Source organism: Nicotiana tabacum, chromosome 8 (genome assembly GCF_000715075.1).
Source record: "Nicotiana tabacum cultivar K326 chromosome 8, ASM71507v2, whole genome shotgun sequence".
Lineage (NCBI taxonomy): Eukaryota > Viridiplantae > Streptophyta > Magnoliopsida > Solanales > Solanaceae > Nicotiana > Nicotiana tabacum.
Window position 1 is genome coordinate 43493931 of NC_134087.1, and position 18800 is coordinate 43512730.

Below are 18800 nucleotides of genomic sequence, written 5' to 3' on the forward strand. Positions count from 1 at the left end.
GTAATTACATAACGTTTGAGATTAAGTCCTTGTGACTTTCATAATCATGTGAGTGCCACTTTGAATTAGTTAATGGAGCTATATTTTTCGCTAGAGGATGAAGATGGTCAGGGAGAGGACATAATATGAGAATTAGCGGGGAAGTCATGTGAGTGGCACATTTTTTGGTTTAAGTCGTTAATTTCTTAACAAAGAATAACAAATGGACGATTCTTGCCATCTTTAGAAATATTTTAGGGATATTTTTTCTGTTTATTGTGTAGCACAAGGATTTTGTTTAAATTTGATGTATTGTTGAGGGATGTTTTAGGCCAAAAACTCGGTGCAGTTTCATTTGTTTTTTCCAACGATTTTTATTATATTTAAGGGAGGAAAAGGACAATATGGACAAAAATATTACTATATAGGTGTGATTCGATCATTCACCATATAATAAAAGGTGATGGGCTTACTAGGAGTAGCACTCTCGATATGGAGACAAATGGACTTATATGTTTTGGATAACCAGCATATGCTGTGAAAAATAAAAGATTAATTAAGCATAAACATCAAAGTATTCAAGGAGATAACTTTCTTAAGCTTCGAATATAAGATCTTCATGAAAAATGTTTGACACTAGCCTGAATAACAATCTGATAAACTATATTCGTATCCAACATTGTCTTTGCTTAAACAATTTGAGAAAGATGAGGCATTTTTCGGCTATGATTTTGTGACACCATAATCGTAAAGGGTATATATGTGATATCCTAGGCGAATTCTACATCGAGAAAATACGGGAGAGATGCTGGATATATAAGTAAATAGGTCTTAGGCTTTAGTGACGAGTTTTAAAGTCATGCGTGCCTAGGTGTATGTGATACCTAGGCGTAAAAGGGAGGTGTATGTGACACCCTAGGGGTTGTATGTAACACCCCTAGCCTGAATGTTTGAGACTATCCTGAATAACAATCTGATAAACTATATTCGTATCCAACATTGTCTTTGCTTAAACAATTTGAGAAAGATGAGTAGCCTGAATGTTTGAGACTAGCCTGAATAACAATCTGATAAACTATATTCGTATCCAACATTGTCTTTGCTTAAACAATTTGAGAAAGATGAGGCATTTTTTGGCTATGATTTTGTGACACCCTAATCGTAAGGGAGATGTATGTGATATCCTAGGCGAATTCTACATCGAGAAAATATGGGAGAGATGCTGGATATATAAGTAAATAAGTCTTCGGCCTTAGTGACGAGTTTTAAAGTCATGCGTGCCTAGGTGTATGTGATACCTAGGCGTAAAAGGGAGGTGTATTTGACACCTTAGGGGTTGTATGTAACACAACCTCAAATAAACTATCGTGAATAACAATCTGATAAACTATATTCGTATCCAACATTGTCTTTGCTTAAACAATTTGAGAAAGATGAGTAGCCTGAATGTTTGAGACTAGCCTGAATAACAATTTGATAAACTATATTCGTATCCAACATTGTCTTTGCTTAAACAATTTGAGAAAGATAAGACATTTTTCGGCTATGATTTTGTGACACCCTAATTTTTCGGCTATGATTTTGTGACACTCTAATCGTAAGGGGGATGCATGTGATATTCTTAGGCTAATTCTACATCGAGAAAAAAATGAGAGAGATGCTGGATATATAAGTAAATAAGTCTTAGGCCTTAGTGACGAGTTTTAAAGTCAGTGCCTAGGTGTATGTGATACCTAGGCGTAAAAGGGAGTCTTAGGGGTTGTATGTAACACTTGGTCCAATTAGTTGGTTAACCGAAAAGCAATTGGAGAAAAAGGATATAAAACCAACGGATGCGCCAGATAGGGGTCGAACCTACGACTTTCTGCTTAGGAAACAGACGCTCTATCCACTGAGCTACAGGCGCTTTGTGTTCTCACAAAGCTAGAAAATTATATTCTAATTTATTAGAAAAAGACCACCAGGCCCACAACCCATACCTTTACCCGGCACCATTGGCCACACCAGCAGCTCAGCACGACTGTTCCTTTTCTTCACTGTTTCCGTGTCTCCAATTTTTGACTGACAATTAATATATCTACAAATCAAGGACACAAGGGACAGAGAAATAGAGGGAGGAGAAAAAACCCATCGAGAATTTCACTTTTCTTTCGTTTTTCAGCGTTTATTTATTGACCCAAAGATCAAGACTTGCAGAACGGGCAAGAAAATCACATCCCATAACCTGTTTGGCAATTTTCCACAGGTTTGAATTCCAAAAATTCCCTTCCTTCTTTATTTCAAAAGAAATTAACATGACTTAATAGTAATAAAAAGAAGAAGAAAAAAAAGACAACTTTTTGTTGCTTTTTAGTTTTCTGCATTGTCGGCAGTTTGAGAGACTTATATGTTGTGTAGGATACAGAGGATTTATCCAATATCTGAATAGAGCAGAATGAATACAAGGGATTCATATAGTCGGCCTTAACTGATTTGATTAGGGAAAGTTTTGATTTTTGCGCTTATTTTGAGCTTCTACTGCAGGTAGGGGATGTGTTTTCTTTCCTTATTGGAGGTCCAAAGGTTGATATAAGCTTTGAGAAAAACCTATTTGTTTATTTTGCCGGATTATTGCTTGTAAATGCAACTTTGTAGATCAGTTGCATCTTGGATATCCCGTATCTTGGCTTGCATGGGGTGAGTAACTCGATTCTTTCCCTATGTGTCTTTCTGAACTATAATTTATTGAACACTCCGCCACTCGGGGATGTTTTCTGTCTTCTTTTTCTATTTCTATCTTTATTGCTGTATAATATTGGCCTGAGATAAACTTAATTGGAGCAAAGTGCGACCCCAACTTGAGTTTGGGATTGAGGAGTAATAGTAGTTGTTATTTTGTATTTGCTTCTGCGGATAGGGATGTAGTAGTATGGCACATGTGGCCATACTATTGCCTTCAGCTTGAACCATATATATGAGGTGTGTGTGAAAGTTTATGTGAATATTTTGCTAAGATTGTAACTACAGTCATAAGGTAGTAATGAATATAGTATGTTCTCATTGAATTAAAATCCTAGATTTGCCTTTAGGCGCGGATGATCTGTTTACTCTGGGAAGAAAAAGGGAAAGTTTTGTTATTCTTGAAATTAAAGAAAATGAGACAGGGCTAAGCAAACTTATGTAAATTGCAGCTCTTGGCTTTTATTTGGTGATTTGGAATCTTTTACTTGCTTAGAGGCTAAGCAAGTGCATAAAACAGAAATGAGCTGGTTCCTTTATTTTCATGCTTTGCCTGTTATGATAAGGTGTTTCTTGCTTGAAGGACGCATTCTGCATGTAATTTTCTGTTTAGCTACTTATTAAAAAAATTGTCTTGTTGAGCTACAGCGTGAAAAGCTTTCATCTAGCCATGTATAATAGGTGTTATTCATGGATTCATAGTTTTGGTATTTTGGAGAATATTTTCGAGTCCTTATTGGTTTGGTGATGGAAAAGTTGAAGAAATAATGCAGAGCTCTTGTAATGTAAGAGTTTACTTTTGTCCGATGTCTTATATTTGGTGCAGGATAGTAATTTGTGCTGAAACTATAAGTAATCACTTTTGAGATCAATACCTAGAATTTATTAACTACTCCTATTAACTTTGTAGCTTGTAAATGCATTTAGTTATCAGTTTTCTTAGATCCTTTGTTGTTCTTGATACCTGGATTTTGAAGTTTCAATGTTTGTGACTGTTTGTGGGACCATAGATTCCCGTATTTTGATTTGTGTATGCCACTACTCTTTGGTGACTTGATTAATGATAGCCGATGGTTTGTTCATGCCCATCTGCAGCTTACATCTGTAACATGGCCCTATTAGGGCCTTACTAGGTTGTCCATGGATTTATAGCTGAATCAACTATTGTCAGTTGCTTTCTGTAGTCGCCACGGCACATCAGGTGTCCTTTCTAAAAGGTTGCAGAACAATGCATGGGCCATGGGCCATGCTTTGACACAGTTTATGTTTCCCTGAGCACTTGGTAGTTCTGAAATGGGTTCCAAACTTAGAATGTTGAATTTAGTTGGAGCTATGCTATCAAAGTTTTTTGCTCCACTAATCAATTTCAATGGTTATAAACCTGGTTGCAACAGAGCAGAAGTTGTCTTGGATGCTGTATGAAATCTCCCCATGTTGTTTCAGCGGATAGGCCATCCAAGAGACTGAAAGTTCCAAGCCAACGGTTGAGGAAAGCTAATTTAAGAGACGACTTTTGGAGCAGTAGTGCGGGCGAGATGGAGAATAGCACATTTCCTTCGCAGAGAAGTATCACATCAATTAGCACTTCAAATCCACCCCTTGATCCTCACAGTAACTCTGGCACCACGAACAACACTTCAGAATTTGTAAATCATGGCAAGTGCATCTTTTTATCTCCTTTTGTTTTGATACGAATTCCCCTAATTGTTTACCAGTAGCGACTAATCCTGCATGGGAATCAGTGACGTCTCATTATTATACGCAAATACAGAGGCAAAAATCATGACGACAATTTGGAAGAGTAGATAACCCTTGGCAGGGTACTTTCATGGGATTGCTACCGAAAAAGTTAAAAAATATCTGATAGTACATTTCTTGACTTGACTTGCTAATAAGGGGAACTCCTGAACTTTGACCCACCTAGCGACCCCAACTGCTTCAATTTCTTTTTGTCATGCCAAACTGCCTCAATGGAAAGGGCAGCCCGATGCACAAAGCATCTCGCACTCACACAGGGTCCGGGGAAGGGCCGCACCCCTAGGGATGTGATGTGGACAGCCTACCCTAATGCAAGCATTATTGATTGCTTCCACGGCTCGAATTGTGACCTATAGGTCACACGGAGACAATTTTATCGTTGCTCCAAAGCTCCTTCAAGCTGCCTCAATGAATGGGCCAAAAAATGGCTTCGTATTGGGGTTTTCTTGCAAATGTTCATATTTCTTCACCTTTTTTCTATTGGTTGACCCAAAATGTCATAAACACTTGATGCACGTGAAATTAGCTCAATGTGTGTGTGTTTTTTTTTTTAAAAATTTTAAAAGGGGGGAGGGGATCTTAGTTAGCTTTCATTTTTCTAGAAATGACTAATTTACTTATGGGCCAAAAAAAAGGACTTGTGGGCTTTGCAGAAATTCCATTATTTGAGGCATAGACTGGAGAGAGCATAACTAAGCTTCTAAAGCATGTTCTTGTGCTGTTCCGTTAATCTTTGCTCAGCTTAATAAGTTTAATACTCTGATACTCTCTGTATTTTCATTATGTATCACTGAATTAAACATTGCCTGGAGCAGGTCTACTTCTTTGGAATCAAACAAGGCAACAGTGGTGTGGAAGTAAAACATCACAGAAGCGTGCTTCAGTTCGAGAACCCAAATTAGGGTATGTGTTTTCACAAATTTGGAAGTCTAAGCATGAAGACCCTTTGACTAAAAGGAAAAAATAACAAAGGAAAGAAAGAAAATGAATTAGGCCCCTACAGGCCATTATTTGAAACTTCAAGTCTTTAGGTTTAGTAGTTTCTGCTGGTAACTATTTTCAAGGGGTTCTCTTATTCATCCTGAAACAATTTGGTTTTGAATTAGTGGTATCCTGCTACTAATTTCAACTATTGCACATTATACTGTATTAGTTAACAGTACATATACATTTTTAACAAGTCTATTCTACCATCATAAAATTGCAGTTTTGATACAAGTTACGAAACTTTACTAGGGACCAATAAGCGTTTCCCTCAACCAATTCCTCTGTCGGTTAGTAATCAAATTAGCTTAATAGTTTTTGTTTCCGTATTCCTCATAGCTAGTTGCTGACTGTTCTGCATTTTAATTATCAGGAAATGGTAGACTTTCTTGTCGATGTCTGGGAACAAGAGGGGCTTTATGATTAAACAGCTGCATATTCATCATTCTCAACCGGCTGGATTTGTGTTTTGCAAGTTTTGAAGAAGCCAGAATCCAAAAACAAATTCAAACAGCCATGTGTAATTACAGCATCTGTGTTGAGAAGAAAAACGCAACTTTTGTTACCAAATGTGCCCCCATTTCGACATGTTATCATCTAAAAAAAAGTCCCTTTTCGGCTAATTTATAGATATTAGTCAGGGTAAAGGTCAAGCACAATGAGCGTTGGCTGATTTAGATACATTGAAGGGTAGAGAATTGAATCTCTATTCATAAATATAAAGTGTTTTTATAGATGCTTGTACCTCATTATTTCTTTATTGTTTCATCTAGTGAGGCCTGTGAGTACATCCTCAGTTCTGATGTAATATCTTTTTCTTCTTTCTTATTTTGGAAATGCTTTCCATTTTCTTGCAGTTAGGAGAAGATTAAAGATTAAACATATGCTTCTTTAATATAGAAACATGCAAGTTCATGATCCAAACTGATGAAAATAAGGATGCAAGTTGAGAAATGTATATATGGGGAAATTGAGACAGCACAGAATGTCCAGGTGATTCCATAATTCAGAGTAACTTAAGCTTTCTTTTTCACCTTAAAAAGGTGCATTTAGGACGATCTACTACCGTTGGCTGACAGATTCAAACATCAATGTTTTAACGAAGGTATAGCTCCACGTACTAAACATCAGCGACATTTCTATTCCTGTCCTTTCAGATAATGGAATAATGGATTGGTTGTTTTTGCCAAAGCTTCAGTCTCACTTGAGAACCTTCAGTTAGAGGAATGCCTCGGGTTTACCCAGGCTGGGTTTTTTGGTATACTTTTGAACTGTGGTAAAAAGCTGAAGGCTCTTTCCTGGTGAACTGCTTTGGCGTGAAAGACGCAACCAATAGATGTCCATTGGCGGTTTCTTGAAACTCACTGCAATCTTTGGCTATTAGAAACTGCCCTGGAGTAGGGAATGCTATCATTTCCCTAGTAGGTAGACTGTATCCCAAACTAACTCATCTGGAGCTGAGTGGGTTCCCTCCCTCTTGTTCTGAGCTGTTTGGTAGAGGTGAATTTAAGCGGCCGTGTCAATGTTACGGACAAATCAGTTCCGGCCATAGCTGAGCCGCATGGGGAAACTCTGGAATCTTTGATCATAGATGGTTGCGGTCACAGGGGCGTATCAAGTGGAAAGGCTATGGGTTCACTTTTCGCTCATACCCTGTATTTTTGCCTAAAAATCATTAAATATTTATAAATAATAAATTTTGAACATATTAAATTAGATGAGATATGGTAGAATTGCGAATCTGAACCCATAAAGTTCAAATTCTGAATCTGCTCTCTTGTTGCGTACATGTTACTTATGCAACCTTGGTAGTAATTTCAAACCCTTGTTGATTGCTGGAGTGTGTAATCACCAATTCAGGGATTGCAATTTTAGCCAGTGCTGCACAGCAAATCGATTAGCAAATTGTGCTACAAGAGAAGCTTTCTTTCACAATATCATGTTTACTTTTAGTTGTACCGAGTCTCCACGATGTTCAATATCTCTGTTTGTGATGGTTTGGTTATGTCCGGCTCTTAGAATCATTTTAACGTTGCTTCTAGCACTTGTGTGGCTTTATGTCTTGCGTTCGTGGACTTTGGCTGTGTCATTTTTACCAAGCTCTAGTTTTGCAGGCCTCTCTTTTCCATGACGCAACCTATGTATTCATGTCTTTTTGTTATAATAAAGTAAATGGAATAATTAAAAAAGGTAATCTGATGTATAATTTCTGGCAGTGTGCACATAATGTATAATTGTATATCTACTTATCTAGTAGCTTAGCTCTCTCCCCATTTTGTATTTGCCCGCTATTATTCGGCCGGCTCTAACCTTAGGCCCCGAATTTTGCGGCCCCATTTTTAAAAATAAATAAATATTTTTATAGGCATTTCCCAATATTATCAAGTGAAAGAATTATTAGAAGAAACCGATTATTAAAATTATTAACATTTGCATCTCAAAATCTAGAAAAATAGACCTTAAATAAATTATACTCCATATGATAACTTTTTTTTAAAAATTTAGGCCTCACATTAAAGTTTGTTTGAGCTGCCCCGAGCGATATACGTTTTTTTTCTTCAATACCATTAAATCATGGACAATTTTGTCATTTCGCTCTAAATCAACTTGGTTTTCATCGTACAAAATAGTAGCTACTAAATTTGGTTACATGTCAATCGTACAAAAGATTAGTTACTGTGGATTATCACCGTATTTAATTTATATCCACTGTCAGCGTACTAAATATTGTTCACTGTCAGTGTCTGAAATTTTTATACTGTCGGTACAATTTAGTCTATTGTGGATGGTTATGTCTTATTTTTCAAATTAATGTCACTTTTCATGAGTAATTTTATTTAAAATAATATGATATTACAAAGAATTTTTACACGGTATATAATTTAAAGACGTACCCACCAGTGGTCGATGTAGTGTAGTATTACCGGGTTCAACTGAACTCATAACTTTTGACGCGGAGTAAAAATTTATGTGTAAAAATTCATTAAAATTAAAAAAACAGTAAATATGAACCCATAACTTCTAAGGGACTCAATGCTAAAAACTTTAAAAGTTAAACCCATAAGGGTTAAATCGTAAATACCCACAGTGCGACAGAGGGACAGAATTTAATTTCTGAACAACCAGTAGTACTAGCATATATTATATGCGACACAGAAATGAGCTTTATATTTAACAGACAAATGTCATCAGATCGAGACCAGCCATGTACTACTATCCCAATGTATTAAAATGATAGCCTTATATGCATGAGGCTGCTAATAAAAGGTGAGGCAGTTTCTTCTTCTTCTTCTTCTTTATTTAAAGATTCAATAGTCTGCAAAATACAGATGATCATGTCTTCATTCAGCAAGCGTGCAAGTTATGATCATGAGCTGAGCCTTGTATTTATTGTTGGTGGATTCTTGATCATCTTTGCCCTTCTTTTTCTTCTACCTATTACAGGTCAGTACGTAGTATTAGTGTAGCAAAATGACACCTTCTATTAACTTACCCCTCTTTTATATATCACGCGTTCGAGCCGTGGAAGCAGCCACTAATGTTTGCGTCAGGTTAGGCTGTCTACATCACATCCCTTGTGGTGCAGCCCTTTCCGGACCTTGCGTGAACGCAGGATGCCTTATGCACCGGGCTACCTTCCTTTTAACGTCTCTTAAATAAAAATCAAGGATGAAAACTATTTTTCCATGTAGACATATGGTTTAATTTTCTAAAGTTTCTTTCTATTTTTCACCTGTATTCAACGTGACAGATGCAGTGAAGGTAGGATCAAAGCAACCAAAGTGCGAGGGAAAATGCTTGAATTGCACACCTTGCACCCCTACCCTAATAGCTCCCATTCATCAAGCCAAACAAGACTACGGCTATTATTTACTTGCATGGAAATGCAAATGTGGAAATAAGCTTTTCCATCCTTGAGTTGATTACTTGATCAATTTAACCTCTTTTTGAATATTAGTTTTTTTTGTTTATTTTTACAAACCAATAAAAGTCCGCGTGTAATGTAGTAATATGGCTGTTGGGAGGGTTTATGATTTAAATTTGATGAGTTCAATCTTGAATAAAAAAATCATTTTCTCACCTATATTAATATTATGTATATTCCTACTATCACCTTGCATTTCTAACCATGAACTGTTTATAGGTAGAATCTACAGAATATTAACGTGGTAGCCTATGGTTAGGCGAGTTGAGACTTGTTATTTCATGGCCGAATGGATGCTGCCTTTATGGAGTAAAATTGAAAACATACAATTAGACAGATGACAAGGGAAAAGAAAAAGAGAGGGAAGGTGATTTTGACAATTTTCTTTTTCCTTTTTTTCTTCTTCTCTATTTAGTACTCATCAAGTGGGTACTTGCTTAGGTTATGCGAACATCTTTTATTAAACATAAGTTTCATAAATTGTGCTCAATTATTGAAAACCTAAGCAATTTTAGAATAGTATTTATCCCTTTCTTTGACAGGATTGCATCAAAATAATAGAGATGATTATACTGAACTCCTGAATGTGGACAGGCATACAGCTCCAATTTAGATTTTGACTCTTCCAGCCATTTAGTAATAGCTCCAACAATAAGCAACTTGTTGTAGGCTGTAGCTATTCAATAAAGTCCAATCATTTTTATCTATGTCAACCAATCCCATTCAACTATATGCTATGGATAACATCCGCCATACAGATTAAAAGGGACAGCTTACCAATTCTCTAGGGGGAAGAGATCCACAATTGTGGTTCCTGCGGTAAGGAATACTATTTTTCCTTTTAATTAAAACAGTGTCTGTTCCAGCTTAAGCATATCTCGACGATTTTACTAAATATATGCTGCCTCCCACCAAAACAAACTCTGTCCACCAAATTTAGCAAGGGCATTGTTATCAAAAGCAAAAAGCGCAAAAAAAACTCTAAAATACATTGGGACTTTTAAGCGCAAAGCAGAAATAAAGCATGGACTTTAATGAAGAAAGACGCAAATGGAGAAAAAAATACAAATATATATGTGTAGCCAAGACTAATAATTATAAGCACAAATAACAAATATATGAATAAAGAAATTGAATATTTTGTTTTACAATAAAGTGAAATATCAATTATTTAAGTTCGCCTCTTCAGGATTACGTTCATTGGCAAAGAAAAGTATGCCTTAGAACCTTGATGACAAGGCTAAAGCGTCCACTAAGTGATTTGAAGCGCTCAAAATGTTTTAAGACTCGCTTTAGGGCCTAAGCGCGCTTTAAGCATGTTATTGACAACACTGAGCAAGGGAGAAAAAAAGGTAGATGTAGTAAAATTTCATAATACCTAAACAGAGCTAAAATATCATGTAAGGTATATGTAATTTATAAATACGCCTCGATAAACAACAACAATCATTTGGTTCAAGAGAGCAGTTTCAACAGTCAGTACATGACCAAACTGTGCCAAGGTTTATACAACTGAGAAGTACTTGGATAATCGACTACTAGAACAGACAAAATTCTTAAGGATTTCTGGCTACTCAACATTAGGTAACAGAAGCTTATCTGATGATAATTAGCTTAAAGGAATTGCTCAAACTGTAACCTTATAATGCTGCAAGCAACCTGCAATTCTAATGACCACAATCTTGAAAGAAGACAGAACACTAGAAGCTCGACCTTGCTGCTGACTATAGACAAACTGGCGACGTTGCCTAGTAAAATATTCAGTGCATTCATTTCTCAGATAAACCAAATCTTATTCATACCTTTTGCAATACTTTAAGCAAAGAAGGAATGAAGATTGCTCCATCAATATATATACTCAACTTGTTGCTTTTAGTGCTCGACTGAAACGTGTTCCTCCATCTGATTAGGCTCTATTTGAGCTTCAACTACAGTCTCTGGCTGGCTTGATTCAACAGTTGATACAACCTCACACTCTTGAACATCTGCTTCACGTTCAGTAATTTGCTCGAGTTGGTTGTTTGGTTGAGAAGCAACTTCACCCATCTCTTTGGGTAAAGCATTCTGCAGAGATTTAGCTTCAGTTGATTTCTTGGATAAGCTAGATTTGCGAATAGAAGGCTTTCTTGTTTCATTGGATAAGTTGGTTTTCTCAGATGGCAGCTTTGGAAGTGACTTCCTTTGAGGCTTCTTAAAATTGAGAGGAGAATGCCCTTTGACGGGATCATTTTGAGATGCATTTTCGTCCAAGCTTAACCTACTTGGGCGCATGACACTCTCGTTGTTTCCTTCTTTGGTGGGAGAGCTCTTTCTCCTCCCAAGTTTGGGGGATTTAGCTCTTGTTGGTGGAATCTAACAACATAAGAAGGTGTTAGAGAAACACCACATAACTTGTAGATTTCAAAATAAACAGGAGGAATAAATTACTTCAGGAGAAACATCAGGTGTACACATACGAAACTAGTTAGAAAAGAATAAAGCAAATATTAGGAAATTTCTTTAGCTGAAAGCACGACATGTCTTTAGAGTTAATATTTCAAGGAAAAAAATAAATAAGAATGACTGGAGTCTGCATTATATTAAGCCATGAACAACCAGCATCCTAGCATGACTAGCAAAAGTAAGGCAGCAAACTCGGGTTAAGCTAGATAAGCCTAGAATACTTGATGGTACTTGAGATTATCACAACAAAGAGGTTCTAGCATTCACTCTGTTGTCCAAATCAATCTTGTGAATACCCACACAGCCACACTACATCTCCGTGATGTGCAAACCAAAATCCTGCTTGGGATATCACTTATTTTAGTTTTGTCAACTTGGGTAATCTGATAGCTACACCGAATAACTTCTTTCTTTTCTTTCAGAGGTAACAATGATCTTTTAGTATCTTCAGAGTAAGATCCCTGGAGTTGAATCCTTATAAAAAAGATGAGTTGGATTTTCTGATCTTTTATGAATATCCAGACTAATAGAGCTTCTAAAAAGCATAGTGACTAAGAAACAGATAAATGTCATTACAGCAAATTCTAACCGGAATAATATTTCATGTAATTATCCTTGTTCTGTGTTACATAAATCCTTCATTTATCTCGAGTACTGACATTTGTAAGGGTATTCGTACAGTTTATCAAAATACACTTAGTATTGGCAAAAAACTGCACTGACAACACAACTGGATACATAACCCTAAGCAAGTGCATGAACAGAACTTGGTATATTTATATATGTATAGATAACAAATTTACATGCACACAATTAATAGGGTCAGATGCATATACCTGAGTTTCCCTTCAGTACAGATAAATTTTGCTTAACATCACAACAGAACAATGACAACAACTACTCAATTTCAAACAAGTTAGGTCAGCTAACATTGCAGAAATGCCACAAAACTTTTGCTTAACATTGCAGAAAGAGAAAATCTTTGACACCCAATAGAAGCATTTCTGTGGTACTATCTAGTTGCCCAACTCCATTTCTTTGCCAACTGAATAGTGTAGGGAGCTCCTAAATCTTCTTATGCCACCAACTTAAGAAAGCTAGCTTTCACCATAGGCTTGCCTACTTGACTCTTCTTTGAAATTTCCTAACCTTAAGTTAAATAGATGGAGGCACTCCAACTTACAGTTGTTATGGTGATTAAGGATGTGCGTAGTAGAGTTTATAGCACAAAAGGCGAGTGTTTAAATTAAGTAATTGGCCGCAAAAAGAAAATTTATCTAGTCTAAGATTTACTGAATCAGACGCAATGCCAACAACCATGGGTGTGCTCTTCACAGTTCACTAAATATCATGCATCAATAACCACTTCTTTTTTCTTGATCATACTAAGCACTTATGATATCATTAGAAATGGTGATGAAGTCCCACTGGCTCTATCCCAATAAAGTCAATCATCACATAAATGTATCAAGAGAAATGTGCCATTTGTGGTCTAAAAGTCAAGTAACTGAACTCTCAACTCCACCAAGCTATATCCAGCTTATCCGTTGATAGCTAAGGCTTTCTTTTAGGAGCTCCGTAGTGTTGAAAAAATATATATAAATGTATCAAGGGCAATGCGCCATTAGTGGTCTAAAAGTCAAGACACTGAACTCCCGGCCCAACCAAGCTATATCAGCTAAAACATTTGATAGCTAAGGGTTTCTTTACAGATCTCAGTAGTAGTGCAATTTCTTTCTATGTAGTTCGTCGCATTCTGACAGAGCATGCAGTTTAAATGTCTAAGTTGAAAGTGTTCAAAAGATCAGCTAAAGGATTAACTTGAACCTAACTCTTTTACTACTTTCTAGAGCTTCACAAGAACAAAAGTTAAGTTGTGCTCCACATTACCTGATACGAAATATATTACTTAATTTTTAACGTATCATAACACATTTTCAGGATAAAGCAAAATGAAAATAATGAGATATTATTACACGAAGCTAAAATATCAACTACATGGAGCTTAAAAGGAACGGTAACAAAGTCATTTTGAGCTAAAGAACCACTAAATATTCAACATACTATGTTTAAGAACAGCAAAAGGTGTTTCATACTATAGAATATATATTTCTCGGCATAGTGACATATAGCACAAAATTACCTTCTTCAACTCCACCTTTGGAGGAGCAGGTTCCTGATAAAAGCTTGGCATAGGAGTTGCTTTAAATTTTAAGCTCTTCCTTAGCATTTTGATCTCAGCTTCCTGAGTTTCCTGTTAGAGAAATGAAAGAAAATAAATGGGAACGCTACAAGATAACCCTCTATAACAAGAAATGTTCTACGCCTACTAGATTCCAAAGCAGAAAAAGTCACAACACCTTAGTCTTGGCTTGCAGATTACTCTTCTCAACTTCCTTTGCATGTATTTTTTCTTCAAGCTTGGAGTAAAACTGTCCAAATGCCACAAATTAATTTTTCTTTAGTTGACTTCACGGTGGAAGGCAAGCAAGCATGTATTATAAGCGCCAGCAACACAAGCATAGAGCTAACCTCTTTCCTTTTCTCAGCTCTTTCATCACACTTGAAATTGATATCGTAGGTTGGAAGACTACCTACTTTGCGAGTTTTGGCATCTGATGCACCAGTAGGACTACTATGAAGTAATTAAGGATAAACTGAAAGATTTTTCATCCTTTGACGCTAATATAAAAAGAACTCCATAGCAAAGGAGTAAAGAGAAAGAAAAAGTACAAACTCATTTAGGATACGAAGATAACTCCGCACTTCCATCAGCTTTATTAGGGGGCACTTTCTTCAAAGGCTTCAGTTTTGTTGTTTCCCTGCAGTAACGAAATTATAGTTCACAACCTTACTGGGGAAAAAGTTATCCATAAATAAGCAACAAGGGACTTTGGCATCTTGCAAAAATGTTTCGGCTCCATGCAACAGGTACGGAACTACAAGAGCAAATGAGCAATAGGACATACTTAAGGCCTTCAGAGTGGGCAGCACTTGGAGAAGCTGATGCTACTTCAGCATGGCCTGGTTGCTGCTAGAAGACAGCAAAAAAGGAATATGATATTGATAACAATAAACAGAAGCAGATGAAGCTGCAATATTGAAATTCAGATTGTGGTTACTCTGGACTGTATGTCTATAACTGTACACCATAAATTAGACCTAAAATGGTTACCTTAGCACGATTAACATTTAGATGAGCCAATGTAGGTTTTGAATAGTACTCAGTAGTTTTCTTGTCACTGAATGATTTACTCTTTGCATCAGTGGAAGATGGCTGTTTCGGACGCGATTTGGAAGCGAGGGTACCATTTGATGCATCTTTTCCATCTTTACTTTTCTTGGCTGCGCCATTTTTAGGGCTTGAATTCTTAGTGTTCCTTGCCCTTCCTGGAGCCTTTCGCTCTTTACTGTTCTTCGCCTCATCAGATTCTTTTGCTTCATGTTCCTGTAAGTAAATAAGCGATTACATAACTGTGGTGTCAAAATGTCCTGAGTAAGTTTAAAAAGAATGGAACAAACCCCTTACCTCGGAACTGACACCAGAATTGCTTTCTGCAGTTGTCATAGCTTCACGACTGACCTCTTGGACAGAAGAGTCAACTGTTTCACTATCATTCAATACCGCAGTACTCTGGAAACTCCTCTCTAGTTCTTCAGTACTGGAACTTGCATGAGGCATCCCGTTTGGTATGCCAGCAACAACTTCAGGAAGTTGGTGAGCTCCATTTCCAAAGCCCAACCCGTTTCCAGAAACAGCTATGTTATTGACAACATCCATCATGCTCTATAATGTTTCAAAATTTGCAACCACAATTCTACAAGTCAAAATCACAAACAGAAAATGCCTCGTGAATGGAGATTACACAAGCAGAAAACGGAGGTTTTTAAAGTATAACCAAACCCCAGTAGTAGGATCTAAGCAAATACAGTCTCATGCTCGAAAAAACAACCAATCCAGCAGAAAACCAATTGTATATAAAAGGATAAAGAAAGCAATGCTACAACTACAAAAAAACTCAACTGTGAAAATTCAAGTGCCATAACACTACAAACTCTCATCTATGACAAAGACTACCTTCTATTATTTCAACCGCTTTGGTCTTTAAACAAACTAACAACACACAAATAAAACCTCAGGCTTTTCTTTATAATATACCTTACTGGCTCTCTCAGTAAGCAAGACAAATACTATTCATCAACAATGAGTCAATCCCAAATTACAAAGAACTCAAAAACCAAATCCAAGTACTGTACCAGTAGACGACAAAATAAGTAGACCGACACACTAACTCTACTAGATCTCAAAACCCAGATAAAAAGATCCAATCTTTTTGTCATTCCAAGATTCAATGCTGCAAATCCAAACCCCAAAAACCCACAACCCATTTTCACAATGCTAATCCCCACAAGATGCTCATAATGTACCAACATATATAAACATATACTTGAATACAAAGCACAACAAATGCGGTTTGCTACTGAATGCTAGTATAAACTTACCTAAACAACCATAAAAGGATCACAAGTCCATTAAATCCAAGGGATCTGATAGAATCTTGGGAAACAAAGTGAAACACCTGCTAAACAAACAAGAATCTGAAACTTGTAGTAACAATTTATGAAAATGCAACTGCTCTAAAGATGGTTTTATTTTGTTTTTCTTGAATTTTGGAAGTGAAAAGTTGTGAACTTTGAAAAGGGGTTGCTCTATTTCTTCAGATTATGACTTCGTTTCAACTCAAAAAATAGAGAGGGGGGACGGTTTCTGCTCTCGCGTGTGTGGGTGTGTGTTGGGGGGAGGGGGGTTTCAATATAATTTAGTTTCTTCTATGTATGTGACAGAAGTATTAAAACCTATATTCCAGGTCATTGTCTGATAAGAGAGAGAGAGAACACCCACTTTAAGGATAGGGAGATACAGTTTACATATGCGGTTACTGTAATCATAGGGACATCTCAATAAGTCTGCCTTACCTGCCTATATCAAAGGCTGACAATTAAAATATTATTCTTTTTTTAAAAGTTTGATTTGCTTCATTTTCCCTTGTCTTCGGATGCATATTCATTTTATATCCAGAAGGACAGCTAGGTAAACCAAAGTCACAATTTTAATTAGGACAGCTAGGCAAACTAAAGACACAATTTGAACGAGTAAAAATATAGGATAATACATACGTTCCTTTTATTTTCATCCATTTTTCAACTACACACTTAACTTCATGAGGACCTTCAATTTTTTTCGTTTTTCACATACATCTATAGTAATATTTAAGCATGACTATTACTAATTATATTTCAACTTCAATATATCACCTAAAAATGTTTTAATAATGATTTCGTGTAAATGTAGATAAATATTTCTTTGTTATTTCACTACAATGTTATGTACTTGTGTCTTGTGATCTTCCTAGCTATCGCTACCGTCATGGTGCTCCTTTTCCCTATACCTATAAATAAAATGAAACTTTCACGTGCCGTGTTAATTCTCCAATTAGTACTTACATTGCGTCAGGAGTCGGCCTCGTAATGGATCCGGCCAAAGTATGAAGACGAGGTGTCAAGTTCAAGAATCGAGGTGTCCATCGAGATCGAGGCCAGCAACGATTGAGACTAAGTATGACCGACTTCGAGTGAAGTGCAATAACGGAAATGCGAGATATCCGTAATCGGTCGAAGATCACGGCGGAAATTCCGAAACAGATCAGATCAAGGGCGGTTATTTGAACCAATCATGGGATTTACTTCCATAACTGGAATTGTAACATAATTAGGATTTCTCCGGTATATAAAGGGGAGTCTCCATCATTTGTAAACACCTTACATTCACGAATATCAAAACAATATAATATTTCTTAACTTACGTTCTTGTTCATCAGCTTATTGTGCCCTTAACTATTCTTGCATAACTAGCTCGAGGGTGTCCTAGCTCGAAGGCTCTGTTCAAACGCTGGTTTGCTTTATATTATTATCAATTTGCATCATTTGTCTTTACGTTTATCAATTGATATTGGGTGAAATCGCATATCCTTAAAACCACATTATAAGTTAAATTGTTATCCAATTTTTAGGTTAAACGGTTTGGTGCCCACCGTGGGGCCAAGGATAATAGTGATTGCTTAATATTAACCTTCATAACACACATTGTTTTTACACTTGTTCTCATAAGTGTTTTTGATTTTAAAAATCAACATGTCAAACTCTCAAGCAGTACCCACTCACATAGATACCGGCCTTGGTCTTTATGGAGAGAACGAGCACGTGGTTGCCCCGAAAAATGGAGTACGAGTACCTCCAATCAATCTCGATGTACCGCAGGCTGTAGATCTAGTCGATGTCAGTTCTCAAGTCGCTATTCGTGGAGATTTAGGCGCCGACCCTGAAAATAACATCCGTAGAGATGCCCGGGCAGCTGATCAGAATGCACAGAATGGTGAAGAATTTGGTATTAGCCTTCAAACGATATTCAATATGTTACAAACCCAGCAAGTTGCGATAGCGCAACTCCAAAATCAGAATCGAGCTCCAAGCAGAATCGAACTCGTTACATCACAGGAATTTGTTCATAGGGTCGAACTTGTACATGAGAAATTGAACGATAATGGATCGGGAACTGACCCCACCATCATGAAGATGCTCGAGAAGCTCACTAAACGGATTGAATCAGGAGAAAAGAAAATTGAGGCTGATGATAAAAGGTAGAAACGTACAACTCTCGGGTTGATCAAATACCGGGGGCACCCCTGATTCTGAAGGGTTTGGATTTGAAAAAGTTCGTACATAAGCCTTTCCCAACAAGTGCGGCTCCGAAGCCTATTATGAAGAAATTCCGCATGCCAGAAATTCCCAACTACAATGGAACCACTGATCCTAATGAGCACGTCACTTCTTATACATGCACAATAAAAGGAAATGACTTAGAAGACAATGAAATTGAATCTGTTCTATTGAAAAAAATTGGAGAAACTTTATCGAAGGGGGCAATGATATGGTA

At 36.8% G+C, this 18800-nt stretch overlaps 2 protein-coding genes, 1 long non-coding RNA gene and 1 other non-coding gene across 10 annotated transcripts; 2 read left to right on the plus strand and 2 right to left on the minus strand.

The window, feature by feature from the left end:
- Positions 1-1812: 1812 nt before the first annotated feature.
- Positions 1813-1885, minus strand: TRNAR-CCU (transfer RNA arginine (anticodon CCU)). Its single transcript has one exon. It is a non-coding gene; the product is annotated as a tRNA-Arg (tRNA).
- Positions 1886-2016: 131 nt separating this feature from the next.
- LOC107785432 (uncharacterized) lies at positions 2017-6232 on the plus strand. 4 transcript variants are annotated; one of them, XM_016606739.2, is made up of 6 exons: positions 2019-2224; positions 2503-2655; positions 4097-4353; positions 5271-5358; positions 5663-5729; positions 5813-6232. In XM_016606739.2, the coding sequence occupies exons 2-6, from the start codon at positions 2600-2602 to the stop codon at positions 5864-5866; spliced, it is 522 nt and encodes a 173-aa protein (XP_016462225.1). In that variant the 5' UTR covers positions 2019-2224; positions 2503-2599; the 3' UTR covers positions 5867-6232. The 4 variants fall into 4 exon arrangements, with proteins under 4 accessions (XP_075075320.1, XP_075075319.1, XP_016462225.1 ...); XM_075219219.1 differs by lacking the exon at positions 2503-2655 and having other exon boundaries at positions 2017-2224; XM_075219218.1 differs by lacking the exon at positions 2503-2655 and having other exon boundaries at positions 2018-2224; positions 4092-4353.
- Positions 6233-8631: 2399 nt separating this feature from the next.
- LOC107785430 (uncharacterized) lies at positions 8632-9523 on the plus strand. Its single transcript, XR_012694503.1, has 2 exons — positions 8632-8883; positions 9191-9523. It is a non-coding gene; the product is annotated as an uncharacterized LOC107785430 (long non-coding RNA).
- Positions 9524-10763: 1240 nt separating this feature from the next.
- Positions 10764-16762, minus strand: LOC107785431 (protein WVD2-like 6). 4 transcript variants are annotated; one of them, XM_075219221.1, is made up of 9 exons: positions 16310-16762; positions 15336-15593; positions 14982-15254; positions 14776-14837; positions 14557-14628; positions 14339-14441; positions 14167-14238; positions 13950-14060; positions 10764-11716 (listed from the first exon to the last, which is right to left on the minus strand). In XM_075219221.1, the coding sequence occupies exons 2-9, from the start codon at positions 15588-15590 to the stop codon at positions 11237-11239; spliced, it is 1428 nt and encodes a 475-aa protein (XP_075075322.1). In that variant the 5' UTR covers positions 15591-15593; positions 16310-16762; the 3' UTR covers positions 10764-11236. The 4 variants fall into 4 exon arrangements, with proteins under 4 accessions (XP_075075322.1, XP_016462224.1, XP_016462222.1 ...); XM_016606738.2 differs by having other exon boundaries at positions 15336-15624; XM_016606736.2 differs by having other exon boundaries at positions 14776-14840; positions 15336-15624.
- Positions 16763-18800: the final 2038 nt, after the last annotated feature.